This window comes from Camelina sativa, chromosome 17 (assembly GCF_030686135.1).
Source record: "Camelina sativa cultivar CO46 ecotype springtype chromosome 17, ASM3068613v1".
Classification (NCBI taxonomy): Eukaryota; Viridiplantae; Streptophyta; class Magnoliopsida; order Brassicales; family Brassicaceae; genus Camelina; species Camelina sativa.
The window spans coordinates 15,844,533-15,864,303 of NC_141896.1; the positions used below are offsets into that span (position 1 = coordinate 15,844,533).

Below are 19,771 nucleotides of genomic sequence, written 5' to 3' on the forward strand. Positions count from 1 at the left end.
TTCAAGTCCTTATCTCTCAAGAAACTTAATTCCCAAATAGGTTTAGGATAACTTCAAGCTCTCTTCAAGCTTAATCCAACATACTCCTCCTTAAGCTTGAACTCCAAAGCTGTCAAATCTTCAACTCCCGTGAGCTCCCTCATTTTCTTGAACTTGAATCTTCCTAATGCCTTTGTGAGAATGTCTGCCTTTTGGTTGATACCTACCACATGCTCCACGTCTACTTGTCCGTTTTCAACATATTTCCTGATGAAGTGATATCGCCGGTGAATATGTTTACTACGCCCGTGAAACACTGGATTTTTAGTCAATGCAATTGCTGACTCATTGTCAATTCGAATCAGTATCTTCTCAACCGAATTCCCAGTGACTTCTGCCAACAGTTCTTGCAACCAAATTGCTTGTTTGATGGTTTCAGTTCCCGCCATATACTCAGCTTCACAAGATGACAATGCAACAACATCATGCTTTCTCGAACACCATGTGACCGGACTGTGTCCAAAGTAGAAGATATGTCCATAAGTACTTCTTCCATCAGCCGGATCACTACTGTAACGCCCGCGTCCCGCGATCCTAAAGGGGGGCAATTTGTTTTAAGGGAATTGATCGATAGCTGAGCTTAAGTAGCTAAGCTACTAGCTCAACTAGCTGGAATATAAGCTGAACGAGCTGAACGAAATCGATGAACAAGTCAGTTCAGCTGTGGACAGCTGCGGACAGTTCTCGATCAACTAGGGACAGTTCTCGATCAGCTGCGGACAGCTAGCATCAGCTCGACCAGCTGCCAGGAAGCTCGACCGAGCTCGGCCAGCTGGATGGTAGTGGACAGTGTCGGGTCAGCTGGGGAGCTCGTGGACGGTTATGGGACGCGGTGACCAACGGGTATGACCGAGCGGGTATGACGAACAGGCGTGACCGAACAAGCATGACCGAACAGGCATGACCGAACATGCATGACCAAACAGGCACGACCGAACAGGCATTACCAAGTAGGCATGACCGAACAGGCATGATCGAACCAACACGGACGATCGGTCATGGCTGAACAGGCACGGCCAGACAAGCACGGCAGAACATACACGATCGAATGGTAGCGATCGAAGGGTCTTGTCGGACAGGTACTTTTTGAGACCTAGACTTCAGCCAGAACCCTATAAATAGAGGGCACAGCCTTTATTTCTAGAACACCATCATCCTTTCCAACGTCCATCTAAGCCTAAGAAAAAAAAGGGGGTGCGGCTCGGCGAGTACGTTGATTCTCGTTCGAACTGATGCGCACGCTATCTCTCTATCGATGGTACGATGAGACGAGCGACGGTTTGCCAATCAGGTCGAACCGATCGAAGGATAAGCGGCGGTTTGGACATGGATTCGGACTATCCGAAGGATGATTGACGGTTCGATCATAACATCGGATTGATCAAAAGGTCATCGACGATCCACATCAATGGACAAATCGATCGAGGGATGATCGGTGATCCAATCGCTAGTCAGATCGGGCGATCAAAGGATCGATGATACGAGCTGTAGGTTGGATTGATCGGTCGGGTGGTTGGCAAGTCTGTCGGAAGTATTGGCCGGTCGAAGGACGATCTTCGATTCGATTATGGGGTCGGATCGTTCGATCGGACCTGGCTTGGATACAAGGACCGACGAGTCGACCGAGGTATCGAGGTATGACCGATGAGTCAAGTAATGGTACATCCGATACCAAGCTACGGATATGAGTGGTGCGGGAAGCCTGTGGGGTTGGTTGGTTGTATGGCTAGGCACAAAGGATGGTCAAGGGTAAAGTTATATTCCACTGCGTATAAGGGTTACAAAGCAAAGACCGCGAGCCAAAGCTAAGTAACCGAATCAATGGATATTCGGCCGGGAAGAGGACCGGATGGAAGCCGTAACCGCGGACGCTGGGACGTCCGGGTCGGGGTCTTTCAACTACTATGACTAGAGTCACCGTAACCAACAAGCTTAGGCTCCTTCGCTCTTTCATAAGACAGTCCCAAACCAACGGTTCCTCTTAAGTACCTTAAACATTGCTTTAACGCTGCACCGTGTGACAATCTCGGACTCTGCATATATCTCGACAAGATTCCCACACAGTAAGAAAGGTCCGGCCTAGTGTGAAGTAAATATCGAAGACACCCTACTCTCTTGCGGTACACTGTTGCATCAATCTCTTTCTCATTCTCTGCTTTTGATAACTTCAACTCTGTTTCCATTGGTGTGTGAACCAAGTTGCAGTTTTGTAAACCAGCTTCCTCCAAGATCTTCATTGCATAACCTGATTGATCAAGTGTTATTCCCACTCGATGCTGCTTCACTCGAATTCCAAGATAGTATGACAGTTTACCAAGATCACTCATGTCGAACATTGTCGACATCTCCTCCTTGAACCTCATAATGATCTCTAAACTTGTTCTAGTAATAAACAAGTCGTCAACATACACTCCTACAATCAAGAGATCGTGACCCGAGTTCTTTCTATAAACCGAAGGTTCTTTTGAGCATCGAACAAAACCAAACTTCAAAAGAATTTGATTCAGCTTGTTGTTCCAGCACCTAGGTACCTGCTTTAAGCCATACAGAGCTTTGTTGAGTTTATAGACTTTCTCCTCTTCTCCTTTCTTCACAAAACCCTCTGGGTGACTTACATGTACTGACTCCTCAAGCTCACCATGTAGAAAAGCTGTTTTGACATCTAAATGATGTATCTACCAGCCACTAGAAGCAGCAATATTAAGAAGAAGTCTAATCGTTTCAATCCTTGCTACTAGAGCAAACACTTCCTCAAAGTCCACACCATGTTTTTGGACATAACCCTTAGCTACTAGTCGTGCTTTATACTTATTGATGCTCCCATCCGAGTTACTCTTGATTTTAAAGACCCATTTCAACCCAATTGGTTTTGATCCCACAGGTAGGTCTACAAGATCCCAGACTTTAAATCTTTCAATAGATTCGAGTTCTTCCTCACAAGCACGTCTCCATTATATGGATCCACTAGCCTCTTCGAAGTTTCTTGGTTCATTGTTTAAACAGAGCAACACTAGTTCTCCTTCTTCTTGTGCAGCCTGAAAACAGACATAGTCATCAAGATACTTCGCCTTAGTTCGATATCTTTTACCTTCCACTTCTGATACTACTGCAGACGGTTCTTCAAGTAATGCAGATGGTTCATCAGACTGCTCATCTCCTCTGTTTTCCTCACTACAAGTATCATTAGTCTGATTATTTAGCACATATTGTTCAGTCGACTTGTTCACCAAATCATCTCTTCTTAGTCCATCAATTATAATTTCGACGCTCTCCTCTCCATCTTGTTCAGACTTGTTCTTAGTCCAGTTCCAGCCTTTTGCTTCGTCAAAAACAACATCACGACTGACTATATATTCTTGGTTTCAGGATCAAACAGCCTATATGCTTTTGAACCAGGTTCGGTTCCTAAGTGTACAAGCAACCGAGTTCTATCATCTAGTTTCTTTAGTTGCGCTTTATCTGTCTTGGCATAGGCAACACAACCAAAGACACGAACATGCCCAACCGCTGGCTTCCTACCTCGATAACACTCATATGGTGTCTGATCTTTGAGTGATCGTGTTGCAACTCTATTCAGCAAATAAGTGGAATGTCGAACAGCTTCTCCCCATAAATAGTTTGGCATCCTCATGTGCTTTAGAACACTTCTTGTCATCTCCATAAGTGTTCTATTACGTCGTTCCACAACTCCATTCTGTTGTGGGGTATAAGGAGCTGTCAAATGTCGAATGATCCTAGAAGACTCGCAAAAAGAGTTGAACTCGAGAGACACAAACTCGCCTCCTCTATCAGTTCTAAAAGTCTGAATCCTTTCCTCTGCTTCCTTCTCCACCATTGTCTTGAACATCTTGAACTTCTGCAATGCTTCACTTTTCTCTTTTAACAGAATGGTCCACATGTACCGTGAATAGTCGTTGATGAGCAGAAATATGTATCGACTTCCAGCGCTTGTACAGGGTGTTACAGGACCGCAGAGATCTCCATGTACTAGTTTTAGCTTCTTTGTTGATCGAAAGCTAGCTGCTTGAGGGAATGGTTGTGTAGGCTGCTTTCCAAGCAGACATGAGCTACAAATCTCTTTATCAAGTGGTTTCTTCTGTCCTCCCAACACATGCTCATTGGTAAACATCGATGATAGTGTGGCATAATTAACACGTCCCATCCTAGTATGCCACAAACTTGATTCACTCGCAGACAAGAAATTTAGACGAACACTATTTGATAGTCCCATAATCACTTTGTATAACCGATTCTTAGACCTCTCTGTTTTGACCAACAGATTTCCCTCTTGATCACACATTGTCAGATAACCTCCCTTTAAGCGTATATCACAGCCTGCTTCTGTAACCTGTCCGAGGCTTATGATGTTGCTCCTTAACTCCGGTATGAAGTATACATCAGTCATTACTCTTTGCTTCCCATATGAATCGATAAAAGCTATCGTACCTTTTCCTTTGATGTCAATCCTTGAATCATCTCCAAATCTGACTTTCCCAGTAATTGACTGATCAAGCTTGTCAAAGTACCTTTGATCTCCAGTCATATGATTGCTTGCGCCGTTATCGAGATACCAGACATCATTCCCATCTTTGTTAGCTTCAAACTTACTTGGCCTGTAGTACTTTTCGTTTAAGTAGACAACTTCATGCATCATGAGTTGATCAGTCTCTTCTGTATCCTTATGTTCGCCACCTTCTTTTACTTCCACTATACCAAGTTTGAGCAAACGTTCTGGGCATTTGGAGGCAAAGTGACCTACCTTGTCACATCTAAAACAGACAACCTGTGATGGATCTCTCCAAGTATTACGACCACGTCCCCGTCCTCTGAAGTTTCTTCCACCACGTCCTCTACCCCTATAATCTCCATTGTAGTCTCGACTTTGTGACTCGGTATTAGCATACATAAGTTTGCTTTGATCCTCTTGAGGATCTTCTTCCTCAGCAACCCGTTCCTCATATACTTTCATCCTACCAACAATGTCCTCAAAGCTTACAGTATTGAGATCTAATACCTGCTCGAGAGAAGCAACCATGTATATAAACTTTCTCCTTGGAAGACTCTTCAAGAATTTCTTAACCAGCTTTGATTCTTCGATTGTTTCTCCAAGAGAGGCTGTCTTTGAGGAGATTGCAGAAAGTTTTTCAGCAAAATCATCAACAGTTTCTGATTCCTTCATCTTGAGTCTGTCAAACTCAGCCATTAAGGTTTTAACCTAACCTCTTTGACCCTCTCAGCTCCTACATGTCGAGTTTGAATGGTTTCCCAGACTTTCTTTTCTATGCCTAAACCTCCGACTTGCAGTATAAGGGCTTCTGGTATGGATTGCAGAATCAGTGCTATAGCCAGATTGGTTTTGTAACTGTCGATCGACTCTGCTTCGATCACCTCCCAGACCTTGTTGACTTTGAGTACAAAACTCATCTTTATGGCCCAAACCGTGTAGTTGGTTGTGTTTAGCATGGGGCATGATATTGAGGATGACGACGAGGTTGTTCCATCTTTTGGTTTGTCTCCGGCGACTGCGATCTGCTTATCTTTGTTATCTGAACTTCCGTCGTCTATCATCTTTTCACAGATTCCTGATCTTCTCTCTCTGATACCAAATATAGATTCACACGACACTAGTTTGAAAGAAGATAATTAACAAAGAAGTTGCTCTCTTTATTAAATCCTTAGGAAAATAACTCAAACCTAAGGCTCTCTCCAATCTCTCAAACTACAAACTCTTTCTTATAAAACTTATGTTTTGCAACAAAACTGCAGTCATATTTATAACACAAGGAAAACCTCTTTTGTCCTAATCCTACTTGGAAATATATGTTTAGATAACTCCTAATTAATTCAAGTCCTTATCCCTCAAGAAACTTAATTCCCAAATAGGTTTAGGATAACTTCAAGCTCTCTTCAAGCTTAATCCAACACTACATTAATAGCTTGTGTTCTTGATAAATTTTAGGAATCTAAAGTTGATTGGTATTTAGACTTCACGTGATTAAGGACTCATGAATTGTCACTAAAGACATAGATAGTCATGAAACGATTTATTTTTGTCTTGTCAGTAAAGATAATTCTCGAATAAGAATCAGGAAATTAAGCTGCATTTATATCTTGTATTCTTGATCCATCTATAAAGAGTTCATAAAATGTCATACGATATAAAAAACAAAACATATAGATAAACATGAACTGATCAATGTTTGTCAAGAAAAGATGATTCTCGAATGAGAAAGAAGAAACAGCAAACAAGCTTCATTTATAGCTTGTGTTCTTGGTTGTGGTTATGTTCCCTTTCTTGCAGCACATGAGTAGTTCATTCTCCATCATTTGTTCACCATATCATTTTCATCTTTTATATTCAACGTTCCATTTTTCTTGATCTTATCGAGGTCGACATATACTAAACATGCGGTTGGTGTTGTGCAAAGCAACAACTTGTCGACATATACTAAATCCAAAAGTATATGTATCTCACATCAATATCACAAATTGACGTGAAGTTTGCAATTTGGCACGCTTTGACTCCGTTCAAATCCATCATTATCTTGGAGAAACCTACCGATAATTCATGACATTGACGTAAGATTAGCATATGACTGGAGTATCGATGTCGTGGAAAGATATATATTCGTAAAGTATTGTCGTAGTAAAGGTTGGATCTATGATCTCAATGAAGGTAGATGGACTGTTGCAGAAAGGAGGAGCTTTACTTATCGGTGGTCAAAACATTGGTGCGTGATAGATGATGTGATATATCGTTACTCATACATTGGATACATATAGTATGATGTAGAGTCTATAAAGTGGACAGGTGTGAACGGTTTGGAAGCATTGATGAAATATTGTTGTACTCAGGGTACTAGTAATAATTTTGCTCAGAATCTGGTTGGATTAGTTAACTATGGTGGAAAACTTTTGGTATAGATCTGTTGTTGGTGAAAAGAAGAATATTTGCTGTGCGGTGGTCACGCTTGAAAAATGCCAAAATATTTGGTGTGCGAGCCACTGATTGGATTTTTATGTATTTGGAACTTGTAGTTTGTGCTAATGATAGGTCCATCACTGATGTAAGTTGTACATATCAAACTAATGACATACCACCACGAGTGGCACTGCTGGTAATAATAATAATGAATTCCAAAATTATAGTTGCGTGGGAAGAACAGTTATGGGGGGAAAAAAAAAGAAGAAGAAGAATCAAGACCTATTAGAGAGTCATATCGACAATGATTAAAAACTAGAAGGAAAAGTGCCTACGAGATCAGTATCACGACTTATTCGATAAGTCAGAATACGAGCCAAACCAAACATACGCATAATAAAGATTGTGATTTGTGACTTAATTAGACTCTTATATACTAGTGTCTTTATTCTGTGTTTAGTTAAATATATATAGAGAACACTCGTATATGTTATATAATGTAGGACAACTGATTGCTCTCTAGTGGTATACTCCCATAAAATGATTAGTGCTTCCAAGTTTGTAGGAACCAAGAAACACTTAAAAACATAAAGTTGCACTACAACAAATATGGGTATTGATAGCAGATTATAATAGTACAATTTCTGTAACTGCTATTAAAAGTGAAATGAGAGTTTGTCAAATAGACTTATAGCATTGCATTAATGCTATGCCTAAAAATCAATAAGCGGGAACTAAAAATACCTGATTCCGCCAACACTTGTGAAAAAAATATCATTTTGGCGGTCTCAATATTAAAATCTTCACATTTCATAGCACAAAAAAAAAGACAAAAGAAAGAACGCAAACAAAAAAAGAAAAGACAAAACCTTCGAGTTCTCCGTCGACTCGTTTGCTCGATCGATTTTTCTTCTCCATCTCCCTTGATTTTTCTTCTCCATCTCCCTCGATTTTTCTTCTCCATCTCCATCGATTTTTCTTCTCCATCTCCATCGATTTTTCTTCTCCATCTCTCGCCATCTCCGTCGATTTCATCCTCTTCAAAGACGGTCATCTCCGTCGATTTTTCTTCTCCATCTCTCGCCATCTACGTCGATTTCATCCTCTAGATCTCTCGCCATCTCAGTCGATTTCGTCCTTTAGATCTCTCACCATCTCCGCTGAAACTTATTCTCAGATCTGATTTTCAGGTGAGTTGAAACTGAGTTTATAGCGAATCGACTGAGATGTATTTTGTTTTTCAGTGTGTTTCGTTGGTTGTTGTGTTTTTTCAGGTGTGGGTTCTCAGATATCGGGGAAGAATACAATCACTATAGAGGTTAGACACATCTATCAATTTCTTGGACTTTTGTATCGATTTCTTGGCCTTTTGTGTCTCTGTGATTAATTGTCGAAAATATGTTTAACTTGTGGTCATTGTTGCTTGTATCCTCTACCGTTTGAACTGTGTCAAGGGAAACTAGGATTTTTAAGAAAAATGTTGGACAAGGCATGGGTGCATTTATGCAGGTAATTATAATTGTTAAAAGTGTTTTGTTTATGCATTTCGACTAGTGTTGTGATACTTATGTTTTTTTCTTGTATTTTTCTCTTACATGAACTCTAGGGTTGATTCTGCATATGAGAGTGGTGCTCGATGTTTTGTTGAAGCTGTTAGTGCGAAATTAGCAGTTAATGGAAAGATAATTTGTCCGTGCACCGGATGCCGCAATTTAGAGCGCCATACATGCAACGAGGTTGTGTCTCATTTAGTTATAAATGGAATGGATGAGGCTTACAAGAGACGTACTGATTGGTTTCACCATGGAGATTCTGTTGGTTTAGTAGAAGGTCATGATAGAGTGTGGAATGCTGAGATTTTGGGTTTATACGAAGCTGCTAAATGGTCTGATGAAGATTTAGCTTGTAAGGGTTCAGATTTATGTGAGGTTGCTGAGGGAGAGGATAGGCAAGAAGATGAGTTTTTAGCAAAACTTGCAGAAGCTGAAATGCCATTGTATCCCACATGTGTGAATCATAGCAAGCTTTCAGCTACAGTTTCACTGTTTCGGATTAAAACTCAGAATGGCTGGTCAGACAAGAGCTTCGATGATTTACTGGAAACTTTACCAAAAATGTTACCTGAAGACAATGTACTGCACAAATCAACATATGACGTAAAGAAGTTTCTGAAATCTTTTGATATGGGATATCAAAAGATTCATGCTTGTGTGAACGACTGCTGCCTGTTCAGAAAGAAGCTGAAGAAGGTTGATACTTGTCCAAAATGCAAGTCTTCGAGATGGAAGACCAACATGCACACTGGGGAAGTCAAGAAGGGTGTTCCACAGAAGGTTTTGAGGTACTTTCCAATAATCCCTCGTCTGAAAAGGATGTTCAGATCGGAGAAAGTGGCTGCGGATTTGAGATGGCATTTCAATAACAAGAGCAGCGACGGGAAATTACGCCATCCAGTAGACTCAGTGACATGGAAGTCAATGAATGACAAGTATCCTTCTTTCGCAGCTGAGCAGAGGAACTTGCGACTTGGGCTCTCTACTGATGGGTTTAAACCCTTCAACATGAAGAACAGCCGATACAGTAGTTGGCCTGTCTTGCTCGTTAATTATAACATGGCTCCTGACTTATGTATGAAGGAGGAAAACATCATGCTTAGTTTGTTGATTCCTGGACCGCACCAACCTGGTAATAGTATAGATGTTTACTTAGAACCTCTGATAGAAGATTTAAATCGTTTGTGGTCTAAAGGCGAGGTGACTTACGATGCATTTAGTAAAACAACTTTTACGTTGAGGGCGATGCTGCTTTGGACCATAAGTGATTTCCCAGCATATGGAAATCTTGCTAGTTGTAAAGTAAAGGGTAAGATGGGTTGTCCTATATGTGGGAAGCACACAGATAGTTTGTGGCTGAGTCATAGTAGGAAGTTTGTATATATGTGCCACCGAAAAAGTTTACCTCCGTCACATAGATTTCGAGGAAAGAAGAGTTGGTTTGATGGTAAAGCAGAGCATGGAACAAAGGGAAGGATACTCACGGGTAGAAATATTTCCTTACTACTGAGAAACTACAAGAATGATTTTGGTAATAGAAAAGAGAATGGGAAGAAGAGATCTAGAGCTGCTTGTGACATACCATCTGATAACGAAGATGAATATAGTGAATCTGATGATGAAGAAGAAGACTTAGCAGAAAAAGATGAAGAGGAGTTAACTAGATGGAAGAAAAGATCATTATTCTGAACATTGCCTTATTGGGAGGTATGTATAGTTCTTATAGAGTTTGTTCTGTCTGATGCTCCATCATCATCATCATCAAACCCAAAAGAAGACACTCTTGCTCAGATATTGGGACCTGACAATCCTGGACGGCTGAGGGCAATGGGTAGAGGAATGAGTATGTCCAAACTTGCTTGTTTCCAGATGAAAAACAAGTATGTGACTCAAATGCAACAGACCCATATTCAGTTGCAGCAGCAGGTCAATGAATTACAAGATGCTCTTGCGAAACTGAATAGTCCTGTAAGTCTGCAAATTCATATCATTGGATTAATGGTCTAAGAAAATGGTAACTAATTACATTCCTTCTCATTTTCCAGCGTCAATTTTTGGAAGTTGGTGAACATTCGGCGCCAAGAGTAAGTGTTAATATATAATGAGTTTTGCTGAGGTTGTTCACTGAATGGTTAACAGATTCTAACTATTATTTACATTTGTAGAGTGTAAACCAAATACCGCAACCTAAGTGCATTCTATATGATTGGTCTGGCTCTAAATTTAAAGTAGCCGAGGGTTGTATTCTGTCTTTTGATCACATGGACTTCGTCAACAATGTACCATTGGGCCCTAATTCAGTGAAGGTGTTGGTTGAGACGGCTTTTCAAGATGATGCATTTCTTTGGAGACCTGCGGCAAATATGTTTAGTATTGGTCAAGCTGTAGGAGAAACTATTGCGTAGCCTCAGGATTGTGTTGAGGCAATTGAGCAGGAGTTAGGACCAGAAGACATTCCGCCTAAGGTAATGTTTTCTTAATCTGATTGATTGTACTTAGGATTTGATCTCTACGTTTTAGTGTTCTTAAATCTAGTAATATTTTCTATATTGGAATAATTTTGTTTAACAGAGCCCAAATATAACTTCCACGAACAAGTGCAAACTTCTACATTGGCTATCAAATGATGATAAACCTGTTGCTGAAGGCCGTTGGCAGACTCGTGATCCCAAAGCATTGGTGAATGGCCTTCCTCTTGGACCAAATGCCATTAAAGTTTTTGTCGATGCGGTTAATGAACCTGAGACATTTCTTTGGCGGCCAACAGAAGAACTCTCAAATCTTCATGACTCTTTGAAGTCGTTTGTAGCATGGCCATTCAAAAGAGTTTTAATCGAAGATTTAAGTACAGAGGCACCAGCTACAACATCTCCTCGCATGCAGTCACAAGGACTCACTCCAGCAGCTCCTATGAAGAGTTCAAAACCACTTACACAATCTCCTTCAAGTTCATCTCAGCAGGTAAATTTCAACATTTTCTTACTTATAAAATATGTTAGCACTGATGCCTTTGGTAAACCTTGAATATTATTTATACTATGCAGCACACTTCTCCGAAACGGATTGTCAAAGAGGATCAGAAGTGCAGACTGCTGGACATTACCGGTCAGAATAGGGTTGTTGCAAAAGGACGCTGGTCTTCAAACAACCCAGAGCAGTTAGTGCATTTTGTTCCCTTGGGTCATAATGCAGTTCGTGTGTGGATTGATGTAGTCAAGGTTCCTGATGCGAAGGTTTGGAGGCCTAATTCTGCTATTGAGTGTATGGAGGATGCTATTGGTACCACTATAGCATGGCCTGAAGAAAAAGTTGTGATCATTTGATGTCGACTAAAGAACCTTATGATTTTCTACTTTCGTAGTTCTGGCAAATGCATGAGACTTGTGTTCTTTGTTTGGGATTTATGGGATTGGATCGTATCATGACAATGTTTGATATTTTCTATTCTAGAATACAATTTCAGCTTTATCACAGGTTACTTTCAAATTGTAACTTTATTTGAATATGCTGCATAAAAAACGGTTAATAGTAATCAGAAACCAAACGAAATAGCAGGCAGATGAAGTCATTGTATACAACTTAGTAGCACATAATAAGAGCTACAACTCAGATACAAATAGCTCAACACCGATGCTAAGATAACTAATCAAATGGCATTAACATAGAGCTACTAAAAATTAAATCATAGCAACAACATATAGCTACGTTTACTGTACATATAGCACACAAAAACTACTATTATATACTTAAATTTAGCACTATATATGTGTTATTAGAAATTATAATATAGCACACGGCATATGCTATTACAGGATACCCTACGATATCAGAAGCCCAGAAACGCTATCGTATATAGCCACCCTATTATAGTGTCTCATTTAATAGCGTTCTTGAAAACGCTATAATAGCCATATTATAGCGTTAATCGTATGCTATCAATACCCATATTTGTTGTAGTGTTGGCATATTAAAATTTCAAGAAGGCAAAATTAAACTATAAACACTTATTGCCTTTATATTGATCAGAGCTTTGGGTTTCGTTTCAAGTTTTCGGTTTATAATGGTATGCATACCAAAACTTTAACTGACAATGAATGGTTTGCTGCGGTAAGGGTCAAATCTAGGCTTATGAGGGGTGGGGCAAGTGCCCCATACTTATTTTCTTAATTCTTGAAAATTATTAGCTAAGTTGTGTGCTATATCTATTAAAATCAACAAAAAATTTCAGTTTCTTAAGGTTGTGCCACAGGTAAAATGCTAAGCTAAGTAGTATATCAATTAAATTTAACAAAATTATTAGTTCATTAAAGCGGTGCTGCCCCATACAAATTAAAATGACTTCTGCATCCGCCAGCGGTATTGATTTCGTTTTAACTGTATTTAGTCAAACTATTTCCACTATTATATATCATCAGCGAGGCAAATTATCAATTATGTATGAAGAAACCAATATGTCAACTTAATGAATTTTTTTCACATGTCATGCAAGGAGAGTCCTCGTTTATATTACTTGTATAGAAAATAACGCACTCACATTCACGCAATCTAAATACATTTTTGTGACTAAGATATTCAAGGCTTTTAGTATGACTTATATTTATAAACGGTAACAAACCCTTGCACGATACACACATATTTGAATCATCTGATAATAAATACATATTTCTTAAACCGATCTTGATTAGCTTATCCAAAAAGAATGAACAATCTGGGTCCGTAGTCCGTACTAGCTGCATGATGCATAAGCTAAACATATGTCTACTGATCTCCAAAATCTTTCATATAAACACTGCACAATAAACTTTGAAAGTCATATCATGACACACATTGTATTTCAGATCTAGTTCGGCTCATAAGTACAAATAAATGTAGTCCACTAACTTTTAATCAGCACGCGCGCAAAAACTTTTAGCTATCAAGCTTAGTAAACAACGTAAAAGATAGTTAAACATGTATATATGACGTCACAAAATTATTTGTCTATATCCGAAACAAAGATTATTATAAAGGGTCAGTGGATATATACGAGAATGATTTAAATTCCTAGTCCTCACAATTACAAATTGTCGGTGTAAACAAACAAAATTTATATTGGTTTGTTTTACCAAAAAAAAAAAAAAAATTTATATTGGTTTGAGTTGATACTTTGTTTTGATTACTCTACAGTGGCCGGATCTAGAAACTTTTTTGTATGGGGCACTTTTTATTTAAAAGACATTGCAAAACTAGTAAATCAGTACTATAACATATTATCAGTTTTTAGTTTATCTAATATACATAGAATTTAAAGTTCTGTGTTTGAGTTTGGTTTTTGTTATATCTTCTGAAGTATCAAATAGATGAGTCATTAAGCTATTTTTAATTAAAATAAGTGAGTGAGGGCTGGGGGTAAAAAACCATAAAACTAGAAAGAAGGGTATTGAACACCTCACCTTACATGATGCATGGGGCACTTCTCTACCAAATAAGCTAGGAGAACTAATTGAACTATTACACATTAGGCTATTTTTAAGAATCACTGCGGGGCACGTGTCACTACCCCAACACTTTGTAGATCCGTCCTGAGAGACTCTGATAATTTCTCATATCTTAGGGAATGTATTCAACTTGACATTTTAAGTAATTTGTGTAAAATTTATAAATCCTATGTTATTCAATTATTGATTCTAAAAAATATTCGGAAATCCAATGTTATTCAATCATGAATTTTAAAAAGTCTCTTGAAATCTACTGTTATTGAATTAATGATTTAAAAATCTATCTTAAAATCCACTGTTATTCAAAATAGTTTGTAGATTTAGATTTTAATAATTATTTGGGATCATGGAGGATTTGAGAGGATTTCTTTACTTAAAAATACAGAAATCCAAATCTCATAGTTTTAGCTGGGATTTTAAAATTTTTTACAACAAATCATCAACTTCCCTAAAATCATCAAAATTATCTAAAATCTCATGAAAACTGAAATCACTTGGAGTATTAGATTGAATACACCCCCTTAGAGTATTTAGTTTACTAGCTAGCGGCGCAATTTATAGAGGGAATTACGTAGTTTCGAAACCTTGGGCTAATATATAAACTTTTCAAAAGTACTGTCTTTTTTTTTGGACAAATTTCAAAAGTACTGTATACTTTGCTAAAATTCTTTATATTTATATTCGGATAATATGGTCGGACATATAACTCCCATGACTACCTAACAATACATCTTTTATATATATAAAAAAAGCTATGGATTGTTTACTTAATTAAGTAGTATCATACTAATTAATATCTCCTCTATAAATATTCCACATACGGTCTTACATAAATACTAGAAAAATAACCCGCGCATATCATATATAGAAAAAAAATAAATATTATTTTAACATTGAAACATTAATCTTCTTTGTTACCAAAAAGACAAAAAGATTATTAATAAAACATACACCATTTTTTTATATATTTAGATGGATATCTTTGTAGAATATACATAAAAACCTTAACTAAACATTCACACACACACACACACACACACACACACACACATATATATATATATATATATATATATATATATATATATATATATATATATATATATATATATATATTTATATTTATATAAGTAACTTTGGTTGATGATAATATGGAATTAAGTAATTTTTGGTAGATATATATATATATATATATATATATATATATATTCCCTTTGTAAGTTATTCAATTTCTACCAAAAATATTTTCCTTCTTCCATTCTACAGTATGTTGATAAATTTAATGATAATTGTTAAGTTTCCCAATTAAGAAAATAAAATATACTTTCCTAGCTAGACACTACTAACCTTTGTCCAAAAAGACAAAAACAAAAAAGACACTACTAACTAACCAACACCAATGGATATGTCAATCTATTACAATGAGTTTTGAACCCATGCAAGAAAATAAACAAAACAAATAAAATATTTATAATTTAAGATATGGTGAATGATGATGTGGAATGGTTATTTATAGGATTTCAAGGGATGGAAGTTACTTTTCTAAAATTATTTAATCAGAGGAGTTACAATTATAATTTATAGTATGTTTGAATGAAAATGAATGGAAAAAATAGTTAATTCATAATATATATGATTTCAGTTACAATTTAATAGTAAAATGTAGATTTAAAGTATAAATTAATGTACATTATTACATTTTAAATATAATTATTACTTTTAAAAATTAAATGCTAAATCAATCAGGAGAAAGTGAAATTTTAATTTTGTGTATATGATTAAATAGAAATTTTGGTTCACTTTTTTTTTTTTTTTTAGTTCACCTTTTGTTCACTTCTATTTATTGTAAAAATTGGAAGTAAGTTATTAACGAAATAATGCTTTATTCACTCAACCCAAACTTGTCATCTATTGTGTTAGTCAAACTATATCACATTAACGTTTATTTGTGGAAAAAAAATCAAGTAATATGAATTTAAAGATCTTGTTAATTTTGGTTCTTTTGCATATACATAGAATGGATAGTTACAATTAAACCGATTTTCAGATGGTACAACCTCTTCCATTCAAATGAGGAAAGAAAAATCAAGTCTTTGAAAACAAAAAATCGAAAAACAACTTCTCAAATCTGTAAAAAATACAATTTTTCACTTGTTTCCACAAAATTGAAGCAGCAGTAACACATGGCAAACCGAAATATCCAAAAATTCAAACGTGGCTACACTTGAAACCACAAAAAACCCGCTACGGAGCTGGATGGGAAGGATATTTCTGCGGTTGCTGAGAAGGATGATGGTGTGGAGGAGAAGGAGAAGAAGGACAAGGATGGTTTGAAGAATAAGACAAAGATACCCGGAAAGAAGGAAAGAATGAGTCATTACCAAACAAACAGACAATGGAATAATCATGTCTATTATGGTATGGATAACACCTTCGGGGTTGATAAATTTGTGACTGATTTTGATGCTGTGGAAGGATCAGAAGATAAGGAGAAATGGTTCTTGTTATTTCTCTCCAGTGGAACATAAGTGACATTGGTAGTCAGTTGGACGAAGAAGGGCTTAGTCTTCAAAATTGGAGGACAAGAGAAGAAGCTGAAGAAATTCTATGATGTGATAACTAGGAGGTGTGTCTGTATAATCTAATAATTTCTCATAAGTATTTAGTTTACTAGCGGCGAAATTTATAGAGGGAATTAGGTAGTTTCGAAAACTTGGGCTAATATATAAACTTTTCAAAAATACTGTCTACTTTGCTAAAATTCTTTATATTTATTTTCGGATAATATGGTCGGACATATTACTCCCGTGACTACCTAACAATACATCTTTTATATATACAAGTAGGTAGCTATGGATTGTTCACTTAATTAAGTATCATACTAATTAATATCTCCTCTATAAATATTCCACATACGGTCTTATATAAATACTAGAAAAATTACCCGCGCAAATCATATATAGAAAAGAAAAAAATAAATATTATTTAACATTGAAACATTAATCTTCTTTGTTACCTAAAAAACAAAAAGATTATTAATAAAACACAACACCATTTTTTTTTAATTCAGATGGATATCTTTGTAGAATATACATAATAACCTTAACTAAACATTCACACACACACACACACACACACATACACATATATATATATATATATTTATATTTATATAAGTAACTTTGGTTGATGATAATATGGAATTAAGTAATTTTTGGTAGATATATATATATATATATATATATATATATTCCCTTTTTAAGTTATTCAATTTCTACCAAAAATATTTTCCTTCTTCCATTCTACGGTATGTTAAATAAATTTAATTATAATTATTGAGTTTCCCAATTAAGAAAATAAAATATACTATCCTAGCTAGACACTACTAACCTTTGTCCAAAAAAACAAAAAGACACTACTAACTAACCAACACCAATGGATATGTCAATCTATTACAATGAGTTTTGAACCCATGCAAGAAAATAAACAAAACAAATAAAATATTTATAATTTAAGATATGGTGAATGATGATGTGGAATGGTTATTTATAGGATTTCAAGGGATGGAAGTTACTTTTCTAAAATTATTTAATCAGAGGAGTTACAATTATAATTTATAGTATGTTTGAATGAAAAAATAGTCAATTCATAACTTATGTGATTTCAGTTACAATTTAATAGTAAAGTGTAGATTTAAATTATAAATTAATGTACATTATTACATTTAAAAAATAATTACTAATTTTAGAAATTAAATGCTAAGTCAATAAGGAGAGAGTAAAATCTTACTTTTGTGTATATAATTAAGAAAGAATTACTCAAATGTTATCCAAAAGTTGGTTTATTACTCATATCTATAAATCTTTTAAAAATTACTCAAATGTTTAGTGCCTTGGGTGGAATTACAATTTACTCCTTGGATTTTGTTTTTAGATTTTGAGTAAAAAAAATAAAAAATAAACAAATCAGCAAATTAAAATACACATCATTTTCAATTTTCCACCTCACTAAACAGTTTTTTTTTTCAGATTTGATAATTGAATTTTTCTTTGTTTATATCAAAAAAGGGAAATCAAACAGTTTCTAATGTTCATAACCAAAAAAAAAATCTCTCTCATCTCTCGTCCGAAATCCTAGTTCCAGTTCCGCCGGCATATTCCGTTAGTCAATTGAGGAGGTTGAGAGCCGATTAACTTAACTTAAATTCTAATTTATTTTGATTCTTCTTTTATATTCAACCCCGCAGAAACAATTCACCTCCGATTCTCAAAACTCTTTTAACGATTAGTATTTAAAATCTCGATCCCAGATTCAGAGCTATCCTCCTTCTCCGGCGAGTTTCGATTTGAAAGTTTTGTTTGTTTACCGATCTGATTCTCGCGATAGAAGCTTCTAGAAAAACGATGTTTAACGGGTTGATGGATCTTGAGTTGATTCGTCTCGCTCAAGATCAGATGAGCCGTATGACTCCTGCTGATTTCGCTAGGATCCAACAGCAGGTTTTTTTTCTCCCTCTCTCTTTGATTTCCCAATTCAATTTCATTCAAACATCTTTGCCAAGTCTGTGTAGTGTATAAATTACATGATTGATTCTCCGTTTACCGGCGAGGCTTTGTTTCCCTCAGATTTGTGTAGAGATGAAGAAAAACATGGAAGTGTTCGATTTCAAAGAAGACGACGAGGTCGCTGAATCCGCAGCTGGAAAGTTGTTGGAAAAATACTCAAGCCTTAGTCCGTACAATTCTCCGGTTCTCCAACGCCTATGCATCCGAAGCTGTAAGTTCTTTGTTCGTTGTTCTCACTTCTGGTCTCTGATCCTTCCTTCATCGGTTTAGTCTTGTATTGGCTACTAGTACTAGTAGTGGGTTTTCGAGTTTACCAAGGTTTCACATAGAGAGTTGTAGTTAATTGTGTAGATTATCTGATGATGTCTGTGTTTAATAACTCGAATTTGTGTTTTTCTTTCACTTTATTGAATTGTTGTAACCAAAGTTTGGACCTTTTGTAGTGATTGTTGCAGAAGAAAGCATTCAGCTCACAGTTACACTCTGCCTATTCGACTTATAAATCATCTACTCACGTTAGTCGAGTTATGGCTTCTACTGGAACTGAGCCAAAAGCTAATTACGCCACATCATCCGTATCTTCCAATGAACCTGTTGTGTCTGTTGATTGGCTCCATGCTAATCCGTATCTACAGGTTGCTCATATTCCAGGTGCTCTCTTCTTTGATTTGGATGGAATATCAGATCGAAAAACAAATGTGAGAATCCCTGCCCCCCTTTTCTTTAGAGAAGTCAATAAGTTCCTCTGTTCCTCTGTTCTGCTTATTCTCTTTATCTTCTTCTACAGTCAGCGTACTGATTCTTCTTCTTCCTGGTTTTGATGGTCCTCTTCCCTTTGAGCTCGAAACCGGGTTTTGTTCTTTTCTTCTTCCTACTTACTCATGTGATTGATGTAAATTCTCAAGTGTTTGGAGATTACTCTTAAGTGTGTGTATGAATATGAGTCTTTAATATGTGAATGAAATAAAGGTATATTGGTGTTGGTGAGGAAGAGGAAGTGCAACTGTTTTACTATTTTATATAACATTGAATTGAGGTCATATGATACATATCTCTGTGAATTGAGGCCATATGATACACATTGAATTGAGGCCATATGATACACATTGAGTTATGTACTTCGTACGGCTGAGTTATGTACTTCGTACGGCTTCGTTTGGTCTTTCGTGCCGTGCCTCGATATTACAAAAAGTGTTGTTGGTGAAATCCAACCAA

General features: G+C 36.6%; 2 protein-coding genes and 1 pseudogene across 4 annotated transcripts; all 3 read left to right on the forward strand.

Annotated features, from left to right (window-relative positions):
* Positions 1–6,709: 6,709 nt before the first annotated feature.
* Positions 6,710–10,521, forward strand: LOC147923834 (uncharacterized). The gene is made up of 7 exons (XM_087496550.1): positions 6,710–6,770; positions 6,833–6,957; positions 7,078–7,106; positions 8,236–8,279; positions 8,416–8,470; positions 8,568–10,120; positions 10,232–10,521. Exons 1-7 carry the CDS (start codon positions 6,710–6,712, stop codon positions 10,519–10,521), a joined length of 2,157 nt encoding a protein of 718 aa, XP_087352676.1.
* Positions 10,522–10,719: 198 nt separating this feature from the next.
* LOC147923835 (uncharacterized) lies at positions 10,720–11,837 on the forward strand (annotated as a pseudogene).
* A 6,160-nt stretch (positions 11,838–17,997) lies between these two features.
* LOC147923836 (uncharacterized) lies at positions 17,998–19,547 on the forward strand. 3 transcript variants are annotated; one of them, XR_015587067.1, is made up of 5 exons: positions 17,998–18,168; positions 18,301–18,490; positions 18,617–18,767; positions 19,000–19,254; positions 19,344–19,547. XR_015587067.1 is itself a non-coding variant. In XM_087495813.1 (4 exons), exons 2-4 carry the CDS (start codon positions 18,395–18,397, stop codon positions 19,056–19,058), a joined length of 306 nt encoding a protein of 101 aa, XP_087351939.1. In that variant the 5' UTR covers positions 18,043–18,168; positions 18,301–18,394; the 3' UTR covers positions 19,059–19,547. The 3 variants fall into 3 exon arrangements, 1 of the variants encoding a protein (XP_087351939.1); XR_015587066.1 differs by having other exon boundaries at positions 18,031–18,490; XM_087495813.1 differs by having other exon boundaries at positions 18,043–18,168; positions 19,000–19,547.
* Positions 19,548–19,771: the final 224 nt, after the last annotated feature.